The sequence below is a fragment of the Rutidosis leptorrhynchoides genome, unplaced genomic scaffold, assembly GCF_046630445.1.
Source record: "Rutidosis leptorrhynchoides isolate AG116_Rl617_1_P2 unplaced genomic scaffold, CSIRO_AGI_Rlap_v1 contig3, whole genome shotgun sequence".
Lineage (NCBI taxonomy): Eukaryota > Viridiplantae > Streptophyta > Magnoliopsida > Asterales > Asteraceae > Rutidosis > Rutidosis leptorrhynchoides.
In genome coordinates, this window is record NW_027266542.1 from 151,051 (window position 1) to 171,408 (window position 20,358).

The 20,358-nt window shown below is 37.0% G+C and overlaps 3 protein-coding genes and 1 non-coding gene across 4 annotated transcripts; all 4 read right to left on the reverse strand.

The window, feature by feature from the left end:
- Positions 1-2,919: 2,919 nt before the first annotated feature.
- Positions 2,920-5,288, reverse strand: LOC139882683 (protein NRT1/ PTR FAMILY 8.1-like). Its single transcript, XM_071866962.1, has 4 exons — positions 5,168-5,288; positions 4,820-5,037; positions 4,008-4,564; positions 2,920-3,757 (listed from the first exon to the last, which is right to left on the reverse strand). The coding sequence occupies exons 1-4, from the start codon at positions 5,271-5,273 to the stop codon at positions 2,920-2,922; spliced, it is 1,719 nt and encodes a 572-aa protein (XP_071723063.1). The 5' UTR covers positions 5,274-5,288.
- Positions 5,289-5,669: 381 nt separating this feature from the next.
- Positions 5,670-5,752, reverse strand: TRNAL-AAG (transfer RNA leucine (anticodon AAG)). The gene has a single exon. It is a non-coding gene; the product is annotated as a tRNA-Leu (tRNA).
- A 171-nt stretch (positions 5,753-5,923) lies between these two features.
- On the reverse strand, positions 5,924-6,869 carry LOC139882706 (universal stress protein PHOS32-like). The gene is made up of 4 exons (XM_071866983.1): positions 6,686-6,869; positions 6,413-6,522; positions 6,140-6,258; positions 5,924-6,017 (listed from the first exon to the last, which is right to left on the reverse strand). The coding sequence occupies exons 1-4, from the start codon at positions 6,867-6,869 to the stop codon at positions 5,924-5,926; spliced, it is 507 nt and encodes a 168-aa protein (XP_071723084.1).
- Positions 6,870-7,211: 342 nt separating this feature from the next.
- On the reverse strand, positions 7,212-10,223 carry LOC139882707 (uncharacterized). Its single transcript, XM_071866984.1, has 9 exons — positions 10,055-10,223; positions 9,574-9,778; positions 9,259-9,349; positions 9,010-9,155; positions 8,691-8,934; positions 8,365-8,469; positions 8,107-8,289; positions 7,794-7,995; positions 7,212-7,699 (listed from the first exon to the last, which is right to left on the reverse strand). The coding sequence occupies exons 1-9, from the start codon at positions 10,221-10,223 to the stop codon at positions 7,212-7,214; spliced, it is 1,833 nt and encodes a 610-aa protein (XP_071723085.1).
- Between the last annotated feature and the right edge of the window lie 10,135 nt (positions 10,224-20,358).

Here is a 20,358-nt window from a genome sequence, read left to right on the forward strand (position 1 = left end):
GGTAGATCTACTTGAGATCGTAATGTTTCCAACACTGCTGATGAATTTTTTTAGTTGCCAATGTTTGACTTAATGTGTGAAAACAGAAAAAAAGACGCCCTGGTATTGCTAACTAAACCCTGATCTGATTACCTCATTGATTTTGCATCATGGTTCTACACTATTACTTTCCTGTTGGCGTTACTAGTGGTCTGCTGCTGCTGAACATCAATTTGTTTTGCTTTTGTCCAGTAACTCTATTTTGCCTCTCGAATGCTTCTAAAGTTTTTCTGGTTTTGCTTTGGACTACTTGTGCTGCTTTTTTTGAGTATTGTCATCATTGTTCTGCTGGATCCTTGGAATGCCACACCGCCTTCATTGAAGATGCTCCCCTGCTTAAGTGTCTTTATAGTATCAAGAACCATTGAATGTAACAAACTTGAATCTCTTTCTTGTTTATCCTGATTGGTCTTTTGTAATTTCCATTGATTGTTGCTTCTGTGGATTTGAGTTTGCTGGTCCCATGGTTCCTTCACCTGGGGTGGTGTAAGGTTTTTCCTTGGGGCTGGATGCTCTTTAAGTGCGGAAGTCACCTACGTAATTCCTCTAGATTGTTAGGTTTGTAATCTTCGTTGAGACTTCTATTTATCAAAAAAAAAAAACAAAAAATAAATTATATGTGAGAAAACAGATTTGAATTACTTCTGCTATATTTATGGAACCATTAGATAACTTGTTATAACAGTGAGATGAATAGATAACAATAAATGCTGGATGATACAGAATTATCTAAATTCATAGCTATTTGTTGGTGGATACGGAACAACCCTTAATAAGGTTGTTTTTGATAATGTGTGTAATAGAGCATCTTGTTGTGCTATGGCAGTCCGTCCAGAAATGGTTGGCTGAGTTTCGGTCAGCAGGCAGCGACTACTGCTCCGAGAGGTGTGCATGCCTCGCTTCCGGATAGATGGAGCTGCCCCCTGATGGGATCATTAAGATTAACTCTGACGCTGCTTTTGTGTATGGTTCTTCATCGAACAGCTATGGGTTTGCTGCCAGGGATTCATCAGGCAATCTCGTACATGCCGAGTCTGGTCCAATTGGTTGTGCAGAGGATGCTTTCCACGCTGAGAGTCTCACTGCATGGAGAGCTTTGACTGGGCGGGTGGAGCTTGAAGGTGACTGCAAGCAGTTGATAGATGAACTCTCCTACTCGTTCACTAACTCGTTAGTATTTACTTTTACTGTGGGTTCTGAACTCTCCTACTCGTTCACTTGTCGCCACCTCCGCCGCCGCCACCTCCACCTCCGCCGCCTGTAACTCTTGGAAGGAAGGGGGAGGTAGAAAATCTCTCTCTTTTGTTTAATAACTTTGTAAGTGTGTGGTTGTTGCAGACAGTGTGATATAAGTATTCGAGTAGAAACACCATGTTTAATTTTCTCTGCAAAACTGTTCTCCATGGAAGCTCTACTGTCAGTCTTATTCTTTCCAAACCATCGGTACCCATCATTTTCTTCGCTATATGTATTATCTCCAAAGCAAATGTCTAGTGATGCTGCTGATAATGTTGGGAAATCATTCGCCATTGCTTACCTCATAAATTCATGTGGGTTGTCTCCACAATCTGCTCGATCAGCTACCAAGTATGTCAATCTTGAATCCTCGCAGAATCCAGACTCTGTGATTGAGTTTTTGAAGAAAAATGGTTTCTCAAAAACCCAAATGACAACTTTAATCAGAAAATACCCTCGTGTTCTTTTGTGTAACAGTGACAAAACACTTTTGCCCAAACTTGAATTTCTCCGTTCAAAAGGATTTACAGAAGACAAACTAACCAGAAGGATAACCGGCTACCCTAATCTATTGCTTTGTAGCTTAGAGAAACAAATACTCCCTACTTTTGAATTTCTTAGAGATTTTTTAAAATCCGAGGAAAAGGCATGTATGGTCATTCAAAGGTATGTGCGCGTCCTCAAGCTTCACATTGAGAAGGAAGTGCTTCCCAAAATTAACACTTTGAGAAAAAATGGAGTGCCAGAATCGAATATTGCTTATTTGCTTTGGAATAAGCCAAGGATGATTGGCATAGGATTAGATAGGCTTAAGGAGGTTGTTCAAAAGGTGAAAAATGGGGTTCAATCCTATGCGGATCACTTTTGTCTTAGCAGTCCAGGCTTTCTTCGGGATGAGTCAATCGACTTGGGAAAGGAAGTTTAAGGTTTATGAGAGATGGGGTTGGTCTGAGTGTCAGGTTTTAGAAGCCTTTAGGAAAAATCCTCAATGTCTTACTTCGTCCGATGATAAAATTATGTCTTTGTTGGATCTTATTGTGAATGAGCTAGGGATGAGACCTGGGGTTGTAGAGTTGCCAGGACTCATTACGTATAGCTTCAGGAAGAGACTAATTCCAAGGGTTTCAGTGGCTCAAGCTTTGGTTTCAAAGGGCTTGATTAACAACATCAATCTGCCGACATTAGTGAAGATTACAGAGAAGGCCTTTCTTGAAAAGTTTGTCCTTTGTCATGAGAAAGAAGCTCCTGATTTGCTAAAGCTCTACCGGAAGAAATTAGATCTAGCACAATAGACATTTAATATAAGATTTCGTTATATAATCTAATTTTCCTGCTCACTTTAGCATTACAAAACATTTTTATATATTCTATTCAACATGCAGAGCAAGATTTTTTTTTTAAAGAAAATCTTGGTTTTTATTTGATTATAAGAATGGAATAGTATTATGTTGATTCTTTGTCCTTCCAGTTCGATCCATTCTTTGGTCATTCAAATAATGACGGCAATGTTTGACTAAGTGAAAGAGAACATATATGAATTACTTCTGTTTTACTCTGTTTTCTGTTACATCATAACAGGCAAATAAAGAGAAAAGTCTTTGGGATTACATTTTGCTTCAATAACCAGAGAGGAATGGAATCAGATCAACGAAGAGTTCCGATCGCCTTTTTATAAGTGTACCATTTTGCTATGAAGAGGAACACAATCAAATTCAGTACACTGAGAACTGCCAAGAGTGTGAAAAAGTAATGAAGATGGCCATAATTCAAGTTGTCAGGTATCCATCCAGGCTTTCCATCTTTAGTACTGAGATCAGTAACAATAGTAACAAGCAAAGAGCTCAAGTAATTTCCTAAAGCAACAGTAGTAAGCGACAGAGCCGAGCAAAAACTCCTCATCGCATCAGGAGCTTGTTCGTAGAAAAATTCCAACTGTCCGATAAACGTGAACACTTCCGCACATCCAATGAGAAAATACTGTGGAACCTGCCAGAATATGGAAATATTGGCCACCTTTTCGGGGTACGAATTGTTCTTTTCCACTATATTGAGTCGTTTGAGTTCCAGGACCGCCGCTGCTACCATTGCGAAAATGGATATGAAAAGGCCGATTCCCATACGCTGTAACTGAGTTATACCATTTTTATGACCTGTGAATCTCCGAGTGATTGGGATGATGATCCGGTCGTAGAGTGGGACCCAGACGATGACACTGAGAGTGTCGAAGATGGAGAGTGATGCAGCTGGGATCTGGAAAGAAGAATTTCCCAAGTAAGTATCCATTTGTTTGCCTTGGAGGACAAAGAGTGTGCTCATCTGACTGTATACTGCTGCAAATATGATACCGGATGCCCATATTGGTAGCAAACGGGTGACGGCTTTTAACTCTTCCACTTGTGTTACTGTACAGAGTCTCCATGGGTCTACTGTGTTTTTGTTTGATGGCTCTGTCTCAATCTCTACTGCTGCCTTGTCGAAGAAACTGATGCAATCATTCGAAGAAAGGTTAAATTCTAGTCAGCAAGTTTAACGAATTGTAAAAGGGATTATTTCATTCTAGTTCCTTGAAATCTAAGTTATCTGTAAATCGACCCAATGAAGGAATAATGGATGCTAAAGCTTAGGGACTCAGCGTGGAGGAAAATAAGTTTAAGGACCCAGTATATAAAGAATTCAAATTGCAAAGACCTGTGGTGCAACTATAATTTAAAATGATCAGTTTGGATACTAACATAAGGTCATTGGTGTGATCAAGCTTGCGACTTCCTTGGATATTGGACTCGGCATCTGCTGTCTCATACAAAAGAGACTTGTCATCAGGAACTTTGACCCTGTGTTTCCTGAAGGAGGCCACCAAAACCTGGCAGAGTCTGGTAAGAGGGCTGCCACCTGGCTTCTGGTTTCGGTATCGACGAGAACCCAAAAAGAATGTTACGACAGCAACTGCCATAGCGGCAGCCGGGATTCCAAAGCCTAATCCCCAACTCACATTTTCTTGTACCCAAACCAGGACAGAACTTGCAATTAGAGCTCCGATATTAATCGAGAAATAGAACCAGTTGAAGAAGGAAGCTTTGTGCTTCTTCTCGGTCTCGTTGGTATCGTCGAACTGATCTGCTCCGTAAGACGAAACACAAGGCTTGATTCCTCCAGTTCCTAACGCTATGATGTAAAGTGCTAGGAAAGCAATTGCTGTTTGTGTCTCGCTTGCATCGCAAGTTGTGCCATCTACGGAACATTTTGGCTTCAGTCCAGGTATTGATGCAGACATTGTTAAGAGTGCCATTCCCTGATTGAAAATGTTTTTGAAAACCCGTTATGGTATAACGTAGCGGACCTTTGATAAACTTTCCAATTTGACACCTTAACTTCTACGTTTGTAATTTATTACCTAAATCTTAAATTGCAAGGCATCTGATATGTGCCTTACGATTCAAGATTCAGGTAGAGAATTGCAAACGCCGGAAGTTCAAGTGCCTTTAGTGTCACTATCCCTTAGAAAAATGGTTTGATGGGATGAGTAGGATAGAATTTTAGAGCTTACACAAACATAAAGAATGGAGAAGCTGGCAATGGTCCAGAACCTTCCAAGATAGGCATCAGCAAGGAAAGCTCCAATCAACGGTGTTAGGTAACATGTTCCACTCCAATTCAAGTTGTTTTTCGTAGCAGCTGAACTGTGTTGGTTTAGCTGCACCTTGAAGTATGTCTCCAGATTCGAACTCATCCCATAGTAAGCCAATCTTTCGCAACATTCGTTTCCTGTTCAAAAAATCCATTTAAAGAAAGAAAGGTAATTATCATCTACTACCTCCGTCTCAAAATAGATGCAAATTTTTCAATGCAAATTATTTTGGGACGGAGGTAGTAATAAATTGTATGAATGAATTACCTATTATAAAGGGACATGCCTTCCAAGTTCCTGTTTTCTTCTTATTTGCTGGATTTCCTTTGTAATCAACCGTTCCATCTTTCGTGTACAAATCCTCTTCTTCCATGGCAAGCTAAAATTCAACAAGTGAATGACTTCGAATCAAGCTTATATTATGTTTAGATGCTGGTGACAATGAGTTTGATAAGGAAACAAAATTGACAATTATGTAATGTGAACTTGTATTAATAAGAGATGAAAGCTGTTGTTTGTCTATATTATGATTCAATTATGATATTTGTTCACATCTGCGTAGCGTTTAATGTGCAAACAACTACTTTGAATTTTCATACATAGTATAGTCATATAACATTGATTTTGATGTCATCAAGATTCGATAGCCGAATCAATTATTACAGTATTATACTACCATTTCAATTGTACTATCATTTATAGCTGAGCTGTCAAATAGACATGATGGATAAGATGGTTTCAATTATCATACAAACAAAATGAAAAATCAAATATGAGAGTGGGATTTGAACCCACGCCCTTTTCAGACCAAAACCTTAATCTGGCGCCTTAGACCAACTCGGCCATCTCAACTTTTGAATATGACTTTTCATGTTTACAATTTATTGTAAGTAAAACAAATCCTCTGGTCTCAGTCTGAGTCTGAGCTTATTCAATACTAGCATACAGTAGTAGAAGTAGTAGTAGTAGAAAAGCAAGAAATCAGACTTATATTTTACATTACATTTGCATTTTTTGGGTATATTAAACGCGACGAGCACTTGGGTCGTCCTTGACGACTGTCACAGCACAAGCTGCACTTTGCAACACATAATTTGTAACACTTCCCAGAAGTAGCCTGTTTGTTTACAATATACGATATATTCCATCATTCATCCGTCTATCATAATAAAAAATTACTTACTAAAAAAGAAATAAATAAATAAATAAAATTGAGAATGAGTTTTGAGTGTATAGTACCTCTGAATGTTACCAAGGCCTCTACTGCCCATGACCAAAGAGTCAAGCTTCAAAGTTTCTACAGCCTCGCAGAGTTTGACTCTAGCATCACCCCAGTATATCTTTGCCATTACATTTACCTATTTAATATTCAAATAATTATTATTCATCTAAATATATAATTAGAAAAATAAGTGAAAACAAACAATTAATAACTACTTCCAGCCGTGTGCTTTTTCTATCCATGCAAGTTAGATAGAAAAAACGAGAGGACGGAGGGAGTAAATAACGTACATGTTTTTGGCTTTGAGCAGTATGAAGCATATCCAAAACCTCAGTATCCAGCTCAACTTCATATTTTTGCATCACTTGTTGCTCACGGAACTCGTCCAATGGGATTAAAGCTACAATTTTATAATAATTGATTAATTTAGAACTAAAATTTAATTTTTTTTTCCAAATTTAAAACAAACAAATAAAGATGATAATTCAATACTCCGTATGTCCCAAAATAGATGCAAATTTTTCAATATATTTTGAGACGGAGGTAGTAGTTAGATTACTTACGAGAACCAGTTTCGATCCAAAGAAATGAGCGAGATTCAGGATCGGCAGGTGGATGATTGACATGAATGACAAAAAGATGGTCACCTTCCTCGACAAGATTATCCACTGTCCATTTCAGAGCTATCTTGCTCCCCTTTGACATGTCCAACGCTATGCCTATTTTCCGATCTCTCTTCGTCGTCATCATCTTCTTCTTCTTCTTCTGTATAGTTTAACTCAGAAGATATAAAGAAAGAAAGAAAGATTGTTGAATTTTAGTTGAGAAGAAGTCTCTAGAATAGACACACCGATCATCACGTCATGAACGGTCCAATTAACTTTTGCCTCACTATATACACTATCTATATTTAATCATTTAGTAGTATTAAATAAAAAAGGAAAGGAAATTCGAACCATCTTTTGAATCAAATTGGTTTAAAGAGTACATCTTAAATGATTCGAGGCAGACTAATTAATGAGTAAATACAAACGATAGTTGGTTCTTGAACGGGTCGATGCTTGCTTGGTCCCTAAGTTATTCTACTCCTCACCTAAGTAATTCATTTTTGGAGTTCAAACCGAAACCGAGAGGGAATAGAGGATCGTTTATATTACTTCTTGTCGAAATCTGATCAACTGATCTGAACCATGTGAAAGGCAGTCGACCCTCAAACTCAAAATCTCCAAAGATAACATCTGTAATTCCATCTCCTTCGGTTCCTGGCAACCAAGCAGCAACAAAAGCAGCTACTTTCTCCAAAGTAGTTGGCTTTAGAATCAAGGGTCTTCCAGATATTAGAATTACCAATGAAGGGATATTTCTTTCTGCCACGACACTAATCACATCTTCGCCCTTCAAAGGGATTTCGAGCTTTAAATTGTCACCTAATGTCTCTGCATAAGGCTCTTCACCCACAACTACAATGGCGAAAGAAATATCTTCACGTGCTAAGGTCGCTTGTGTCGGATATTCTTCATAAATCACCTCAGTCTTTTCATTAACTGTTGCTTTAATTGCTTCCAAAATGGTTGTACCTGAGAATGTGAAATATGAGATATTACACAATATGAAGTTTCAAGCATTTTTAAGTGGAAATGAAAATAGAGGTAGTATATTGATTTCCATTACCTATAGTAATCCTGCCTTTCATTCCGCACCAAGTAGCTGTCCACCCACCACACTGATAGCCGATATCATTAGCATGTGACCCAGTAACAAGGATTTTCTTGGCATTCTTTTCTAATGGAAGAAAGGTTTCCTCTGAATTCTTTCCGTTCTTTAGCAAAACCAACGACTTGCGTACTGCCTCGCGTGCTAGTTCTCTATGAGGCTGAAGATAAATCCATAAGGGTAAATCAGTTACCTTCCATGTTTCATTTTTCCCCCAAAACTTGTATAACAGAAATTGTCTTTCAAGTGAAGTTGGTGCAAATAAATTTACCTTGCAACCCACTGTATCTAGTAAAGACCTATCGCTGAACGGATATTCAAAAAGACCAGAAACAAACTTCACTCTCAGTATTCGTTCAACAGCATCGTTAATCCTAGACATTTGCACTGCTCCTGATTCCACCAAATGCAATAGATCTTCCACAAACTGTTCATATCTGAAAGGAACCATCACCTGCGTGTCACAGAAATAGAAGGTTAATTATCATAATTGTAGAAATTAAGGAAATAAAGTTAATTCAATAGCTACCATATCTATTCCAGCATTGACTGCCTTCAAAATGCAGTTGCGATAGTTTGATCCGAAAGGTTCACTAAGTCGCTCAAGTGCTTCCCAGTCAGATATGACAAAACCCTGTAAGGAAAATGCTCCAAAATTAAATTTATGCTATGCAACATGCTCAAAAAATTGGAGTTATACTCATAATTTTCATAAGAGGAACATATTAGAAGCAAATATATTGTGTGAATTCAAGACCATGACATGGTACTATTATTTCACTCTGATGAGAAAATTATTAGATTCTTTCATGACATATCAAGTCATAACTAAGACATGCAATTTCTTTTGTGTACCTTGAAACCTAGTTTTTCTTTCAAAACTTCAGTCAGGAGAAATCGATCCTCATGCAGTTTATGCCCGTTCCAACTAGAGTAAGATGCCATAACTGTTGAAACTCCTTGAGAAATACAGTCTATATATGGGGCCATATGGATCCTCTCCAAATCATCATAAGACGCTATGGTATTTCCCTCATTTATCCCTTTGTAAGTACCCCCATCTCCAACGAAATGCTTGGCACACGCAATAGCTTTAGTTCTGAGATCAAAGAAGTACATCGAGAGAATAGTTTGTAATGGCTACATAGTAAAGCCACGGGAATAGAAAGAATACCTTCCACCCACAAAGGGATAGCCCTTAGGATGATCTTCAGGTGGCTGTCCTTGCAAGCCTGTGATGATGGATGTCATCTTTCGAACAATATCAGTATCTTCACTATAACTCTCATAGCTTCTACCCCACCTTGGATCTTTGCATACCTGTTTCAAAACCATTCACGTGCATTTTTCGATAAAAAAAAAGTGTTCCGAGAAAGTGACGGTCTTAAGATAGAGCTAGTGAAGTTAATATAAACCAACTTACTGCGACACAGGGAGCAAAAGTGTAGGGAATGCCACTGGCCCTAAGTTCAAGAGCTGTTACATCACCAATTCTTTTGGCCAATTCTGCATCTCTATTGCACATTTTCAGATCATTAAACTTTGTGCATACTTTATTCATAGTTTTCTCCTAAAAGAGCATAGAAAACCAATTTAAAATTCCGAACACTGATGTTTCTATGGTTTTAACACATGAAAGTGTTTCGAAATGGGCTAGTTTCCCCCACCGAGTTTTAATTTTAGAGGAAAATGAAATCTATCACCAACATCAAGTCTTATTAAGGACAACAAAACAAACCTTGTTGCTCCTAGGCCAATATTATGAGGAAATATAGTAGCTCCATATATACTATTATTACCATGGACAGCATCAATCCCATACATAAGTGGAATTCCGAGCTGCGACTCGAGTGCAGCCTTTTGGAATTCATCAACCATATCAGCCCAATCAGAAGACGTCGCTTTCTCAAAGGGGCCACTCCCTCCAGCACTTAGGATGCTCCCTAGAAAAATATAGTAGCTCACAACATTGAGATGAAGAAATGCTCCAATGAATGATTCATTATACAGATACAATAGATAGAAAGATGGTTCATTTCCAATCCACCTGCTTCATGAATGAATTCATAGACAAATATACACATGAACATGATTACTGGCAGGTATCAACATCACACCAGTAGAAAGATTCTTCATTTTTCCAAAACAAGTGCATTTATCCAAGTTCCCATATGTTGATATTTGAACTGATTGATTTTGGGATGTGGGTAGAAAGTTACCAATGGAGAAATCTCTGAGAGTAGAGTGATTGGCGACTCTACGTTCAATTTGGGTCATCTGCCCAATCTTCTCTTTCAAACTCATTCGAGAAAGAAGGTCCTGAACTCGATCCTCAATAGCTGCATTTGGGTTCTTGTAAACACAATCCATTGCATTTGCTTGCTTCATCCACTGACTGATCGAAAAAGTATCCAACTTTATTTGTCTTCAATTCAAATATGTACAGTACAGGAAATAATTGAGGTATTGGGACCCACCAATAAAAAATCTACTAAACAATTGATCACTCGGTTTCTTGGTGTTTCGTCGACGATACATCTGGTACACATCTTTCGATGTCATGATGTTTTTGGTATCAACGATTTTTTTTATTTCAAATTTACAAATTTCTTTACTTGATTCCTAATAAATTTTTTATTCAAAAATTTTGGGTTCGTTTGATTCTAAAACATGTTTGGTTGTAATTTCCATGAGCATGTAATTGATTGCAGACTATTATAGTCATGATCGTGGGTGAAACATCATATTTAGAAGGCATTCGAAGCTAAATAATATCAGAGGCTATCATAGAGTTGTTTATCAAGATAGTTTGATTAATGGGATATAAGTTGCAGTAATGAAAACCCAGACAACGTGTAAGCATATTCTGTGAATCAATAAATTTTATTAGGAGTTATCTGTTTTGTCAGGATTCAAATCTGATCATTAATTATCTTTTTAGGATATAATTTGGAGACCATGGAATACAAGGATATCAGCTTTACGGGATTAGATGTTGGTGGTCAGGACAAGGTGATCATATATTCTTTCGTTTTATGAAAAATTTGTTAATATATGGTTGTAATTTCAATGAATATGTGATTTTTTGTTTGATTGCAGGCTATGACAGTCATTATTGTGGGTGAAACATCATGTTTAGAAGGCATTCCAAGCTAAATTACACCCGAGGCTATCATGGAGTCGTTTACCAAGGTAGTTTGGATAATCGGACTCCAATTCTCTGCAACTTCTCGATAGGGACCCTTGATTCTCTCATTTTATGATGCATATTCAGCTAATTCCCATGAATCTGTGATTCATTGCTTTGATGTTTTAACTTTATCCCTTTTCTCATGCTTATGATTCTTCAATCTTCAGGTGTGGCATTGAAGCCACATTAGTGCTGTACAGATGCTGAGTGAAGTGAACAGGTACCAGGCTGCACACTTCATGGCCTTTCTTTAGCCTGATTAGTGTCTCTGTGTCTATTTGTAGCATGCTATTCCCTGTTGAATTGTTACTCACTACCTCAGCTAAAAATATTCATCTTTGACCAAATCAAACTACTAACTAATTTACTATTATGGATCCTCACATTTGCTATTCATATTATTATACAGGAAATCAGAGGAGCCACTGAGTTCTGGATTCAATCCAGATGCTTTGGAGAAAGCTGCCAAAGTTCTTCGCAAAGTAACAAGCTCTCCCTACTCCAAAGAGGTCACTTAAGTTTTAATTAAGAAATCTGTGTTTGTCCTTTTTTTATTTTTTCCCTATGCTGATTGTATTTTTATAAATGCTGATTTATTACAATTGGTTCGGTACACACTCTTAGTAGTTTGCATTTAACCTAACAAAATGAATAATGTGTTTTCTCTTTTGAATGAAGTGCGAAAGGTTTAGCTGAAGTCAATTTATAGGTCTGCATGATTAGGTTTTAACTAGCGATTTTTATTTTTGTGTTTTCCTATGTTTCTGCTTTAACGATCTCATGTTTGAATCATGATTCATGACTTTTACTTCTTTTACACGTAAACTCTAGCTATTATTTCTCTAATTTTAAGCATATTGTTTACAAATGATAAGTTATCTTTTTCTATTCTAATTGGCAGGCGAGAAAACGAAGAGTGGCAGGAGAAGAACATAACTCGGTGCAACAACAAGCACATATTAAGGTACAAATGCAGTATTATGAAGATGAGTTGCCATGGAAGAGATTGTAGGTAATTTGAGAAACCTCAATGGTTCTGATCTTTATCTTATTGGTGCTAGGTCTTTCATTTATATAGTAAGAATCATACTTTAAGTAACCTTTAGAGTTACTAATTTTATGTTAGGCATGTATAAATCGAATTTTTTTTTTAGAGTTTGATGAAAGAGCCGTAGATCAGACTTCAGTTGAATCTGAGTTGGATGCAACTCAAACTGAGATGGATATTATAAGCTCTAATTAATTTCCTCAGAAATGTATGGACTTGAATTGTGAGGAAAACTGTTCATATCTGTTTATTCATTTTACAAAGGTGTATACATGCATGGAGTGCAGCAAACTTATCATGTTGTGGCCTTGGTGATTGATGATGACTCATTTTAATTTATACTAATAAATACCACCAGGACACAGAGTAGTTTGTGCACTATGCATACTTCAGTGGTGGGTGGATCAGTATCTTCATCTAGCAATGAATTAGGAGAAGGTTTGAAAACGAGAGAGTGCCACTTGGACTAGGGTTGGGCGGCTTGGAACGTAAGGTGTGATGATCTTTGCAGTATAGATATGCTTTACATATTTTAAAATTTGCATCTCTTGAGGGCTTTTCATGCTTTCATTCTAAGTCTGAATTGTTGATGCTATCAGAAGCGGAGTATGCAGCTAGAAAGTGACTGGTCTCATGTTATGCATAAAACATAAGGCCTCCGTGGTGGTCAAGGTAGCAGTCAACAGCAGCTTCTTTAGTCCCTTGCACACGGGCTTGGTCCAAATCGTGCGGCTACAAGTAACTCATTTAGACAGATGGTGTCAAGTGATGTTATGTCTCATGCTCTACAAAGCCCTGCCTTAAACAGGACAAAGTTGGTGAACAATCCATTTTTTCTATTTCCCCATACGATCAAATCCATGTTGGAGTCGTATCTGAAGGCGTATTTCGATCTGTTTCGACAGATTAGTGCAGGTGTGCTAACAGATACGTGTTAGCACAGGTTAACAGAATACAGTACAGTAAATAAATAACACACGATATTATTAACGCAGTTCGGTTTCCCTACTCTGCGGGGCCAAGCCCAGAGGTAAACAGCATTCCATTATGCTTGAAACAATAGGACAATACTTTGGTTACAACTCGCTCATCTATAACCTATCTCCTGTTTTCCTAAGTATACTCTTTGCTTACCCAACCCGCCTAATCACAACTAATTAGGACTTACAGTAACGCCTACACCAAACGGGTGAGGACTTCACGCGACCCTCTTTCAGATACACGCATCTCATTGCCTTGTCAATCGGACAAGGGCTTTCTCGCAACCCTCTTGCAGATATACGAGGACCTAACACTCCACTGTGCACACAACTCTCTCTAGCTGCTAAGTGATCTTCTTAACTCTGATTAAGAAAGCGTGAAAAGATCCGTTCTAGAGTAGTGAGTCTTCTCCTTTATACTGTTGCAAATCCCTACTGAAATAGAGATTGATATTCTGTAGAATCTTTTTTGCCAGTTGACTTCCCTTTTAATAAACAGTTTCCTTTCTGAATAAGGAAACTAAGTATTACTTCAAATCAAATCAAATCACTATCATACAGGATCGAATCAACCAGGATTCTCCAATTACTAGTTTCCCAATCTGATTTGTACTGTAGGATCGAATCATATCTTCTGGAATAAATGAGGTTTGACGAAAATAGCCAACTCATAGAAACTGCCGCAGACCTGTGTCAACACATCTTCAAGCACAGGTTAGAAGCACAGGCAGTTTGCATCAACAATCTCCCCCTTTGGTATTTTTGGCAAAAACCTCTGAGATCCTTCGTACAGTACCTAACTCCCCCTGTGAGTAAGCATGCACAACGAAAACACCAAGAGACGAAAGTAACAAGTCCCTGGAAACTAGTAATAAAGCAAAAAGAGTCAACATGTGTAAACACGCCCAAGAGACATAGTGAATAACGTGGGAAGGATTATGTATCTCCCCTTTTTTGACAATAAATCGCCAAAGCACGTACAATCTGAGCTTTCACAACCTGTACTCCTGCCTTTTCTTTTTCTGTTTGAAGGACTGATGGCCAGTGCACACAGGTACTTCAGCAACACTGTTTCCAGCACAGTGTCTTCAGCAATCTCCTCATTAGATGGAGAGATATTGTGTTGCTCCCCCTTAACTGCAGCATTCTTATCATGGAACTCCCCCTCAGCTTGAGAGTTACCGTAGGTCTCAGCAATAGCTGGATCCGTTGTGTTAACAAGATCCGCGGCAACGACAGGCAAACCAGAGACTTCTCATAATCTCATCAGGCTTTCTCCTTGGATGTTAACTTGTCACAGTCCAAACATTGTTCCCTAACAATAGAAACACACTCCAACCTTTTTTTTTCTTTTTCTTTTTTTTTTTCTTTTTTTTTCTTTATAAAAAAGAAAGAACAAAACAATAATTAAAATGGTATATACAAGAAGTGAACACTTATCTCATTTTTCACGTTTTGGTGCAAGGTCCGAGAGCTCCTCTCAAGTACTCAGGCCTGATTGAATTAGGACTCTTGATGAATATATCTGCTTTCTTTCCTTCTGCAAGTTTTCGAGACAAGTTTTGGCTTGTGACAACAGGCATGGTTTCTTGGACGTTCCTGGTATCTGTGCTAACAGGAGATGCCTCCACACTAGGTGTGTTTTCATTCCTACCCACACCCTCAGTTTCTAAAACTTCCACACCAGGTGTGTTCTCAATAGTTTGAGGTTGATTAAACACAGGTTCGCCATCCTTTTTAAATTCCATTGCAGCTTGTTTCTTTACTTTCCAATCTGTGCACCTACGGTCCGGATCACACGTGAGCACAGGACAACCTTTCACAAGTTCTGATTTTGTTGGATCAGCAATCTTTTTCTCACCAGTCATGTGTTTAGAGCAGCCGCTATTGAAACACCATTCATCCTTTTCTCTTGATGGAATTCTGCACATCAGATTTCTTACATCTTCCTTCTTTACCCAGATACGTCGTTGAGAATGATGTATGATATCTACTTTCTTCCTTGGATGTCTTCTTGGTTTCGAAGCAATGAGATTTTGAATATCATCCTGTAAGATATAACACTTAGGGCGTATATGCTCGGGTTTGTTGCAGTAATGACAGATAAATCTTCTTCCTCTGTTCTTGTGTCGTGAACTGTTTCTTTTCCCTGTTTTAGAGGAACTATGACCAATTCTAAAAACATTATTCTTGAGAGTTACTCTGTTTAATTTGTCAATTTCACAGTTGGCTTCTTCTAGCTTCTTCTTCGTTTTTGACAGTTCAGACTTCAGTTGTTTAACCTCGGATTCATACTTTCCAAGTATTTTGTCGAAATCCTTTCTTTCTTCTTTCAGCTGTTGAACTTCATCGGAGAGCAGGTGATTAATTCTAAGAGATTCTCCCATTTGTTCGAATAACTCTTCGAATTTAGAGTATATGTCTCTGTCCTCGTCACTATCTGAACTTTCATCTGAACTTGAATCTTCTACTGACTTAACCGTGCTGCTAGATTCTGTGGGCACGGTGTTCTGGGTGGAGTTTTCAGTTGTGTGGGCTGCAAGAGCAAGAAAGTTATTCTTACCTTCATCGTTGCTTGGTTCAAACTTGTCTACTGATGAATTTGAGCTTTTCCTTTTCTCTGTGCAAACAGCCCCTGTACGCACAATTTTAGCAGATTCTGTATGTGTAGAATTTTGGGGTGTGCTCACAGTATGTGCAGTAAGAGCTTTGCAGGCAGAATTTTCGTTTTCACTATCAGCACTGGTCTCAAAATTTTCTTCTGATGTTTCTTCATCACTCCATGTGGTGAACAATGATCGCTTCTGTCTTTCAAGTGTGTTGGCACATTTTGCTGCGATGTGACCAAAACCTTGACATTCATGGCACTGTATTTGCTCTTTTTCAAATCTGTATCTTCCATTTGGCTGCAATGTTGACTCATTCTTCTTCTGAAAGCTTCGATTATCCTTCTGATTTGATGAAGTGTAACCATTGCGTTTGGTCCTTTTGAATCTCCTGTACATCTTTCCCATATTCTTCGTTAAGAGTGCTAACTGCTCACAGATTTGTTGCTCGCCTGTGCTAACAGGTCTATCGTCCACATCAGTTCTGAAAGCAACAGATTTGGATTTTGTCTTATCCCTGTTCCGCATGGCTAAGGTCATTTCATGGGTTCTGAGTTTCCCCATGAGATCGTCGAAGCGTAAGTTTTCGAAGTCTGTGGATTCACTGATTGCGTCCATCTTCGAACTAAACTTTTCCGGTAGAGAAATCAGCACCTTTCTCACGAGTTTAGATTCCGAAATTACCTCGCCAATAGCAGCAGATTCATTAGCGATGCAACGTAGACTCTTTTCAAAATCAGCAATTGATTCGTTATCATTCATAGTTAGAGAGTCAAACCTGGTAGAGATGAGATGCAGCTTTGATTGCCTGACTGATTTTGATCCTTCATATGTGAGTTGAAGGACATCCCACGATTCCTTGACAGTTTCAAGATTCTGAATGATCTTGAACACACTGGGACGGACAGCACACTGAATAATGCTCACAGCTATGCTATTTGCTCTACACGTGATTGATTCAGCTGTGCTCCACTGGTCTTCGCTCTTCACTGTTACAACACCATTAACAGTGGCAGTAGGAGGTGTCCACATGTTCTGTGTGGTACGCCATATAGCTTCATCCTGGCTCTTCAAGAACCACTTCATCCGGTGTTTTCAATAGTCATAATTGGAATCGGTAAGTAAAGGAGGATGAATAGTTGAACCGCCATCTTCAATTCTGTCATCCATGGTCGGATATCGCAAGATCTTTTCTCAAGAGATTTCTTGAGCCCGCTCTGATACCACTTGAAGGCGTATTCCGATCTGTTTCGACAGATTAGTGCATGTGTGCTAACAGGTATGTGTTAGCACAGGTTAACAGAACACAGTACAATAAATAAATAACACACGATATTGTTAATGCAGTTCGGTTTCTCTACTCTGCGGGGCCAAGCTCAGAGTAAACAGCATTCCACTATGCTTGAAACAATAGGACAATACTTTGGTTACAACTCGCTCATCTATAACCTATCTCCTATTTTCCTAAGTGTACTCTTTGCTTACCCAACCCGTCTAATCACAATTAATTAGGACTTACAGTAACGCCTACACCAAACGGGTGAGGACTTCACGCGACGCTCTTTCAGATACACGCGTCTCGTTGCCTTGTCAACCGGACAAGGACTTTATCGCAACCCTCTTGCAGATATACGAGGACCTAACACTCCACTGTGCACACAGCTCTCTCTAGCTGCTAAGTGATCTTCTTAACTCTGATTAAGAAGCGTGAAAAGATCCGTTCTAGAGTAGTAAGTCTTCTCCTTTATACTGCTGCAAATCCCTACTGAAATAGAGATTGATATTCTATAGAATCCTTTTTGCCAGTTGACTTCCCTTTTGATAAACAGTTTCCTTTCTAAATAAGGAAACTAAGTATTACTTCAAATCAAATCAAATCACTATCATACAGGATCGAATCAACCTGCATTCTCCAATTACTAGTTTTCCAATCTGATTTGTACTATAGGATCGAATCATATCTTCTGGAATAAATGACGTTTGACGAAAATAGCCAACTCATAAAAACTGTCGCAGACCTGTGTCAACACATCTTCAAGCACAGATTAGAAACACAGACAGTTTGCAGCAACAGTATCATACCAGTAAATTGTGATAGGATTGGATTGTGTCTCTCTATTTTCTAAACAATAAGTTTCTAAATATTACAAACATATTTATAATACAAGAAATTATATTAGTTAGATACGTTTATTTTTAGAATTCGTGCGCACGGGGATACACACGCTCTACCACCACAACTATATTTGTTTTGGTGTAAATAGACTAAATGACGTCATTTCTGTGTATTTTCTATTCTCGATTGCTTCCTGATTTTTTTAGGTCAGAGTTTAACACCTTGGCTATCAACTTTCTTGTCGTGTTTATTATCAATTATTCATTCACACGGATATAATAGAAGGTTTATTATTATTATTATTATTATTATTTTATTTATTTATTTATTTATTTATTTATTATTATTATTATTATTATTATTATTATTATTATTAAATATGATTGTTTTTGGGTAAAATATTTTAATTTTTCAGTTTAGATTTAATATATGATTTCTCTCTCTTAATTTTATAATTAATTTAATGCCTTACTTTTATAAAATAATATAATATTATCTCATTCTGTTAAGATTTTCGGTTAGTTGATCAAATTTTTTACCGTTAACTTCTAGAAAATACTATTTTATCCCTTTCAATGTAATTTTAGTTATGATTTTAACCTTAATATATATTAAAAAAATCGACCAATACATATTTAAATTTGGAACTATAAAATTTTCAATTAATTTATCATAAGTCAATAAAAAAAATATAATTTCTTAAACTTACTTAAATTTTATTTTTAATATAAATCTACATTCACATATATATAATAATGATATAATTATAATTTGAAAAAATTAACCATAAAGTACTATTTTAATTATTATTTAATTATAAGTATTTAATATTATTATTCTTCATATGAAAGATGATAAATAAAGATATATTTAAAAGGATAAAACAGTATTTTCACAAATTTAATTGGTAAAGTTTGGTCAATTAATTGAAAAATTTAACGAAAAAAAATAATAATATATTATTTTATGAAAATAAAAATATTAAATTAATTATAGAATTAGAAAAAGAAAAATTATATATTAAAATTAACTTGAGGGAGTTTAAAATATTTTACCCATTATTTTTCAAACAAAAAATAGTTCATGTTAGAATCGTATGTAGAATTGAAGTATCTTGACCGTAAATTCTTATTTTAAGATATAAACTACGGCCTCCTAAAAGTTTATAAAATATACAACTTAATTTTTTTATTTTTTATTTTTTTTATGTTATACTTAAACCCAAAAAATCACGGCATCAATTCCAAAAAAGTAAAAATTACTGCATCCATTATATAATTAAAATATTGACATGGTGTGAATTTGTTTAATGGTATGCGAGATATTACACACGTAAATATATAATATAATATATGAGATTATATTTAAAAATTAATATATATTTATATTTGTTTCGATGTGTGCATCGCACGGAATAAACACTAATCTAAATATTAAAAGGGTACTTTTTTAAATATTTTGGTGTAGTTGATCATATGATTGTACAAGTACAACTAACTATCACTCTGTTTGCAAAATAGCTTGAAATAAAAAATCTATGGAGTCATCGAACTCGTCAGATATAAATGAATTTTTGGATGAGTGAGTTCTAAAATCAACCATCCGCAAATAGACACTTGGGCATAAAACGTCAGGAGTGAAAATCGACGGGAAGACTGACTAGAGTTATGTACAATGTTAGGTGTTTGTAATGTTGGTAAAAAATGAAGTGGGAATACTATTATTAGTACAATGTCATTTGTAAAATCAAATAATGCATCCACTGATTGATTTCACTATTCAAAACTCCACACCCTGGATTACTAAGCAACTTATAAAATCTAATACAATAGCAGCTTATGTAGAGATTCGCAAGGTTACGTCTAATCTATACCAGATGCTCCAACAATGGCATCTTTTTGTATACCTCAACTTCCTCGTCGCCACTTCCTTCAATCTACTTTGATTTTCCCATCCGTGCCTCATGTCAACTTGTACCATAGTTAATGTAGAAGAAGCTTAAAAGGGTCCTGCACTAGATTCGGATGACGAGCAAATGTCACATTAGTTGTTTTCACAATTATGTACATTCTCTTATGTTAAATGAAACAATGTGGTTATGTAGTTATTCGGTTTCCCATGAATACGCAATACCTCGCCCTTGACTCTTTGCAGCACGCCTATTTTTGTTGCAGATACTGAGTTCGAAAGGATAACAACATCTTTCAACACTATTTCTCATCTTTTACCAAGTTTTCAAGGGCATTGGGATGATCTAGTTCTTGTGCTTCTGATGATCCAATGACATACTCTTTTCTCTCATTAAACCTGGGATAACTTTCCTCTGCATTTGTTGATGTTTCACCAGCAACCTCACTGCTAATAAAACTTTCCTATTCATCTTCATTGGCATTAATCCAAAAACCCCCCTCAGTGCTATTTTCATTATTCTTTCCTCGCGCATTGGATAATTCCTGTCAAATTTTGGGTGCATCAAATGAATAACAAGGAAAAACTGGAAAAATCAACATGGAACAGAAAACTATTGCCTCATTATAAACTTTAGCTTCAGTATAGACCACCTCAGGTCATTATGGTCAATTA

Bases quoted from the DNA above. Each gene is read 5' to 3' on its own strand.
- LOC139882683 (XM_071866962.1), bottom strand. From the start codon at position 5,273: ATGGAAGAAGAGGATTTGTACACGAAAGATGGAACGGTTGATTACAAA. The intron at 4,565-4,819 runs GTAAGCTCTAAA...ATTTTCAATCAG, and splicing joins TCTCCATTCTTTATGTTTGT to GGAATGGCACTCTTAACAAT. The intron at 3,758-4,007 runs GTTAGTATCCAA...TGATTGCATCAG, and splicing joins GATCACACCAATGACCTTAT to TTTCTTCGACAAGGCAGCAG.
- LOC139882706 (XM_071866983.1), bottom strand. From the start codon at position 6,869: ATGACGACGAAGAGAGATCGGAAAATAGGCATAGCGTTGGACATGTCA. The intron at 6,259-6,412 runs GTACGTTATTTA...AATATTAAATAG, and splicing joins CTGCTCAAAGCCAAAAACAT to GTAAATGTAATGGCAAAGAT. The intron at 6,018-6,139 runs GTACTATACACT...GTAAACAAACAG, and splicing joins GGCCTTGGTAACATTCAGAG to GCTACTTCTGGGAAGTGTTA.
- LOC139882707 (XM_071866984.1), bottom strand. From the start codon at position 10,223: ATGAAGCAAGCAAATGCAATGGATTGTGTTTACAAGAACCCAAATGCA. The intron at 8,290-8,364 runs GTAGCTATTGAA...TGTGACACGCAG, and splicing joins TCAATGCTGGAATAGATATG to GTGATGGTTCCTTTCAGATA. The intron at 7,996-8,106 runs GTAAATTTATTT...ATTTATCTTCAG, and splicing joins TAGATACAGTGGGTTGCAAG to CCTCATAGAGAACTAGCACG.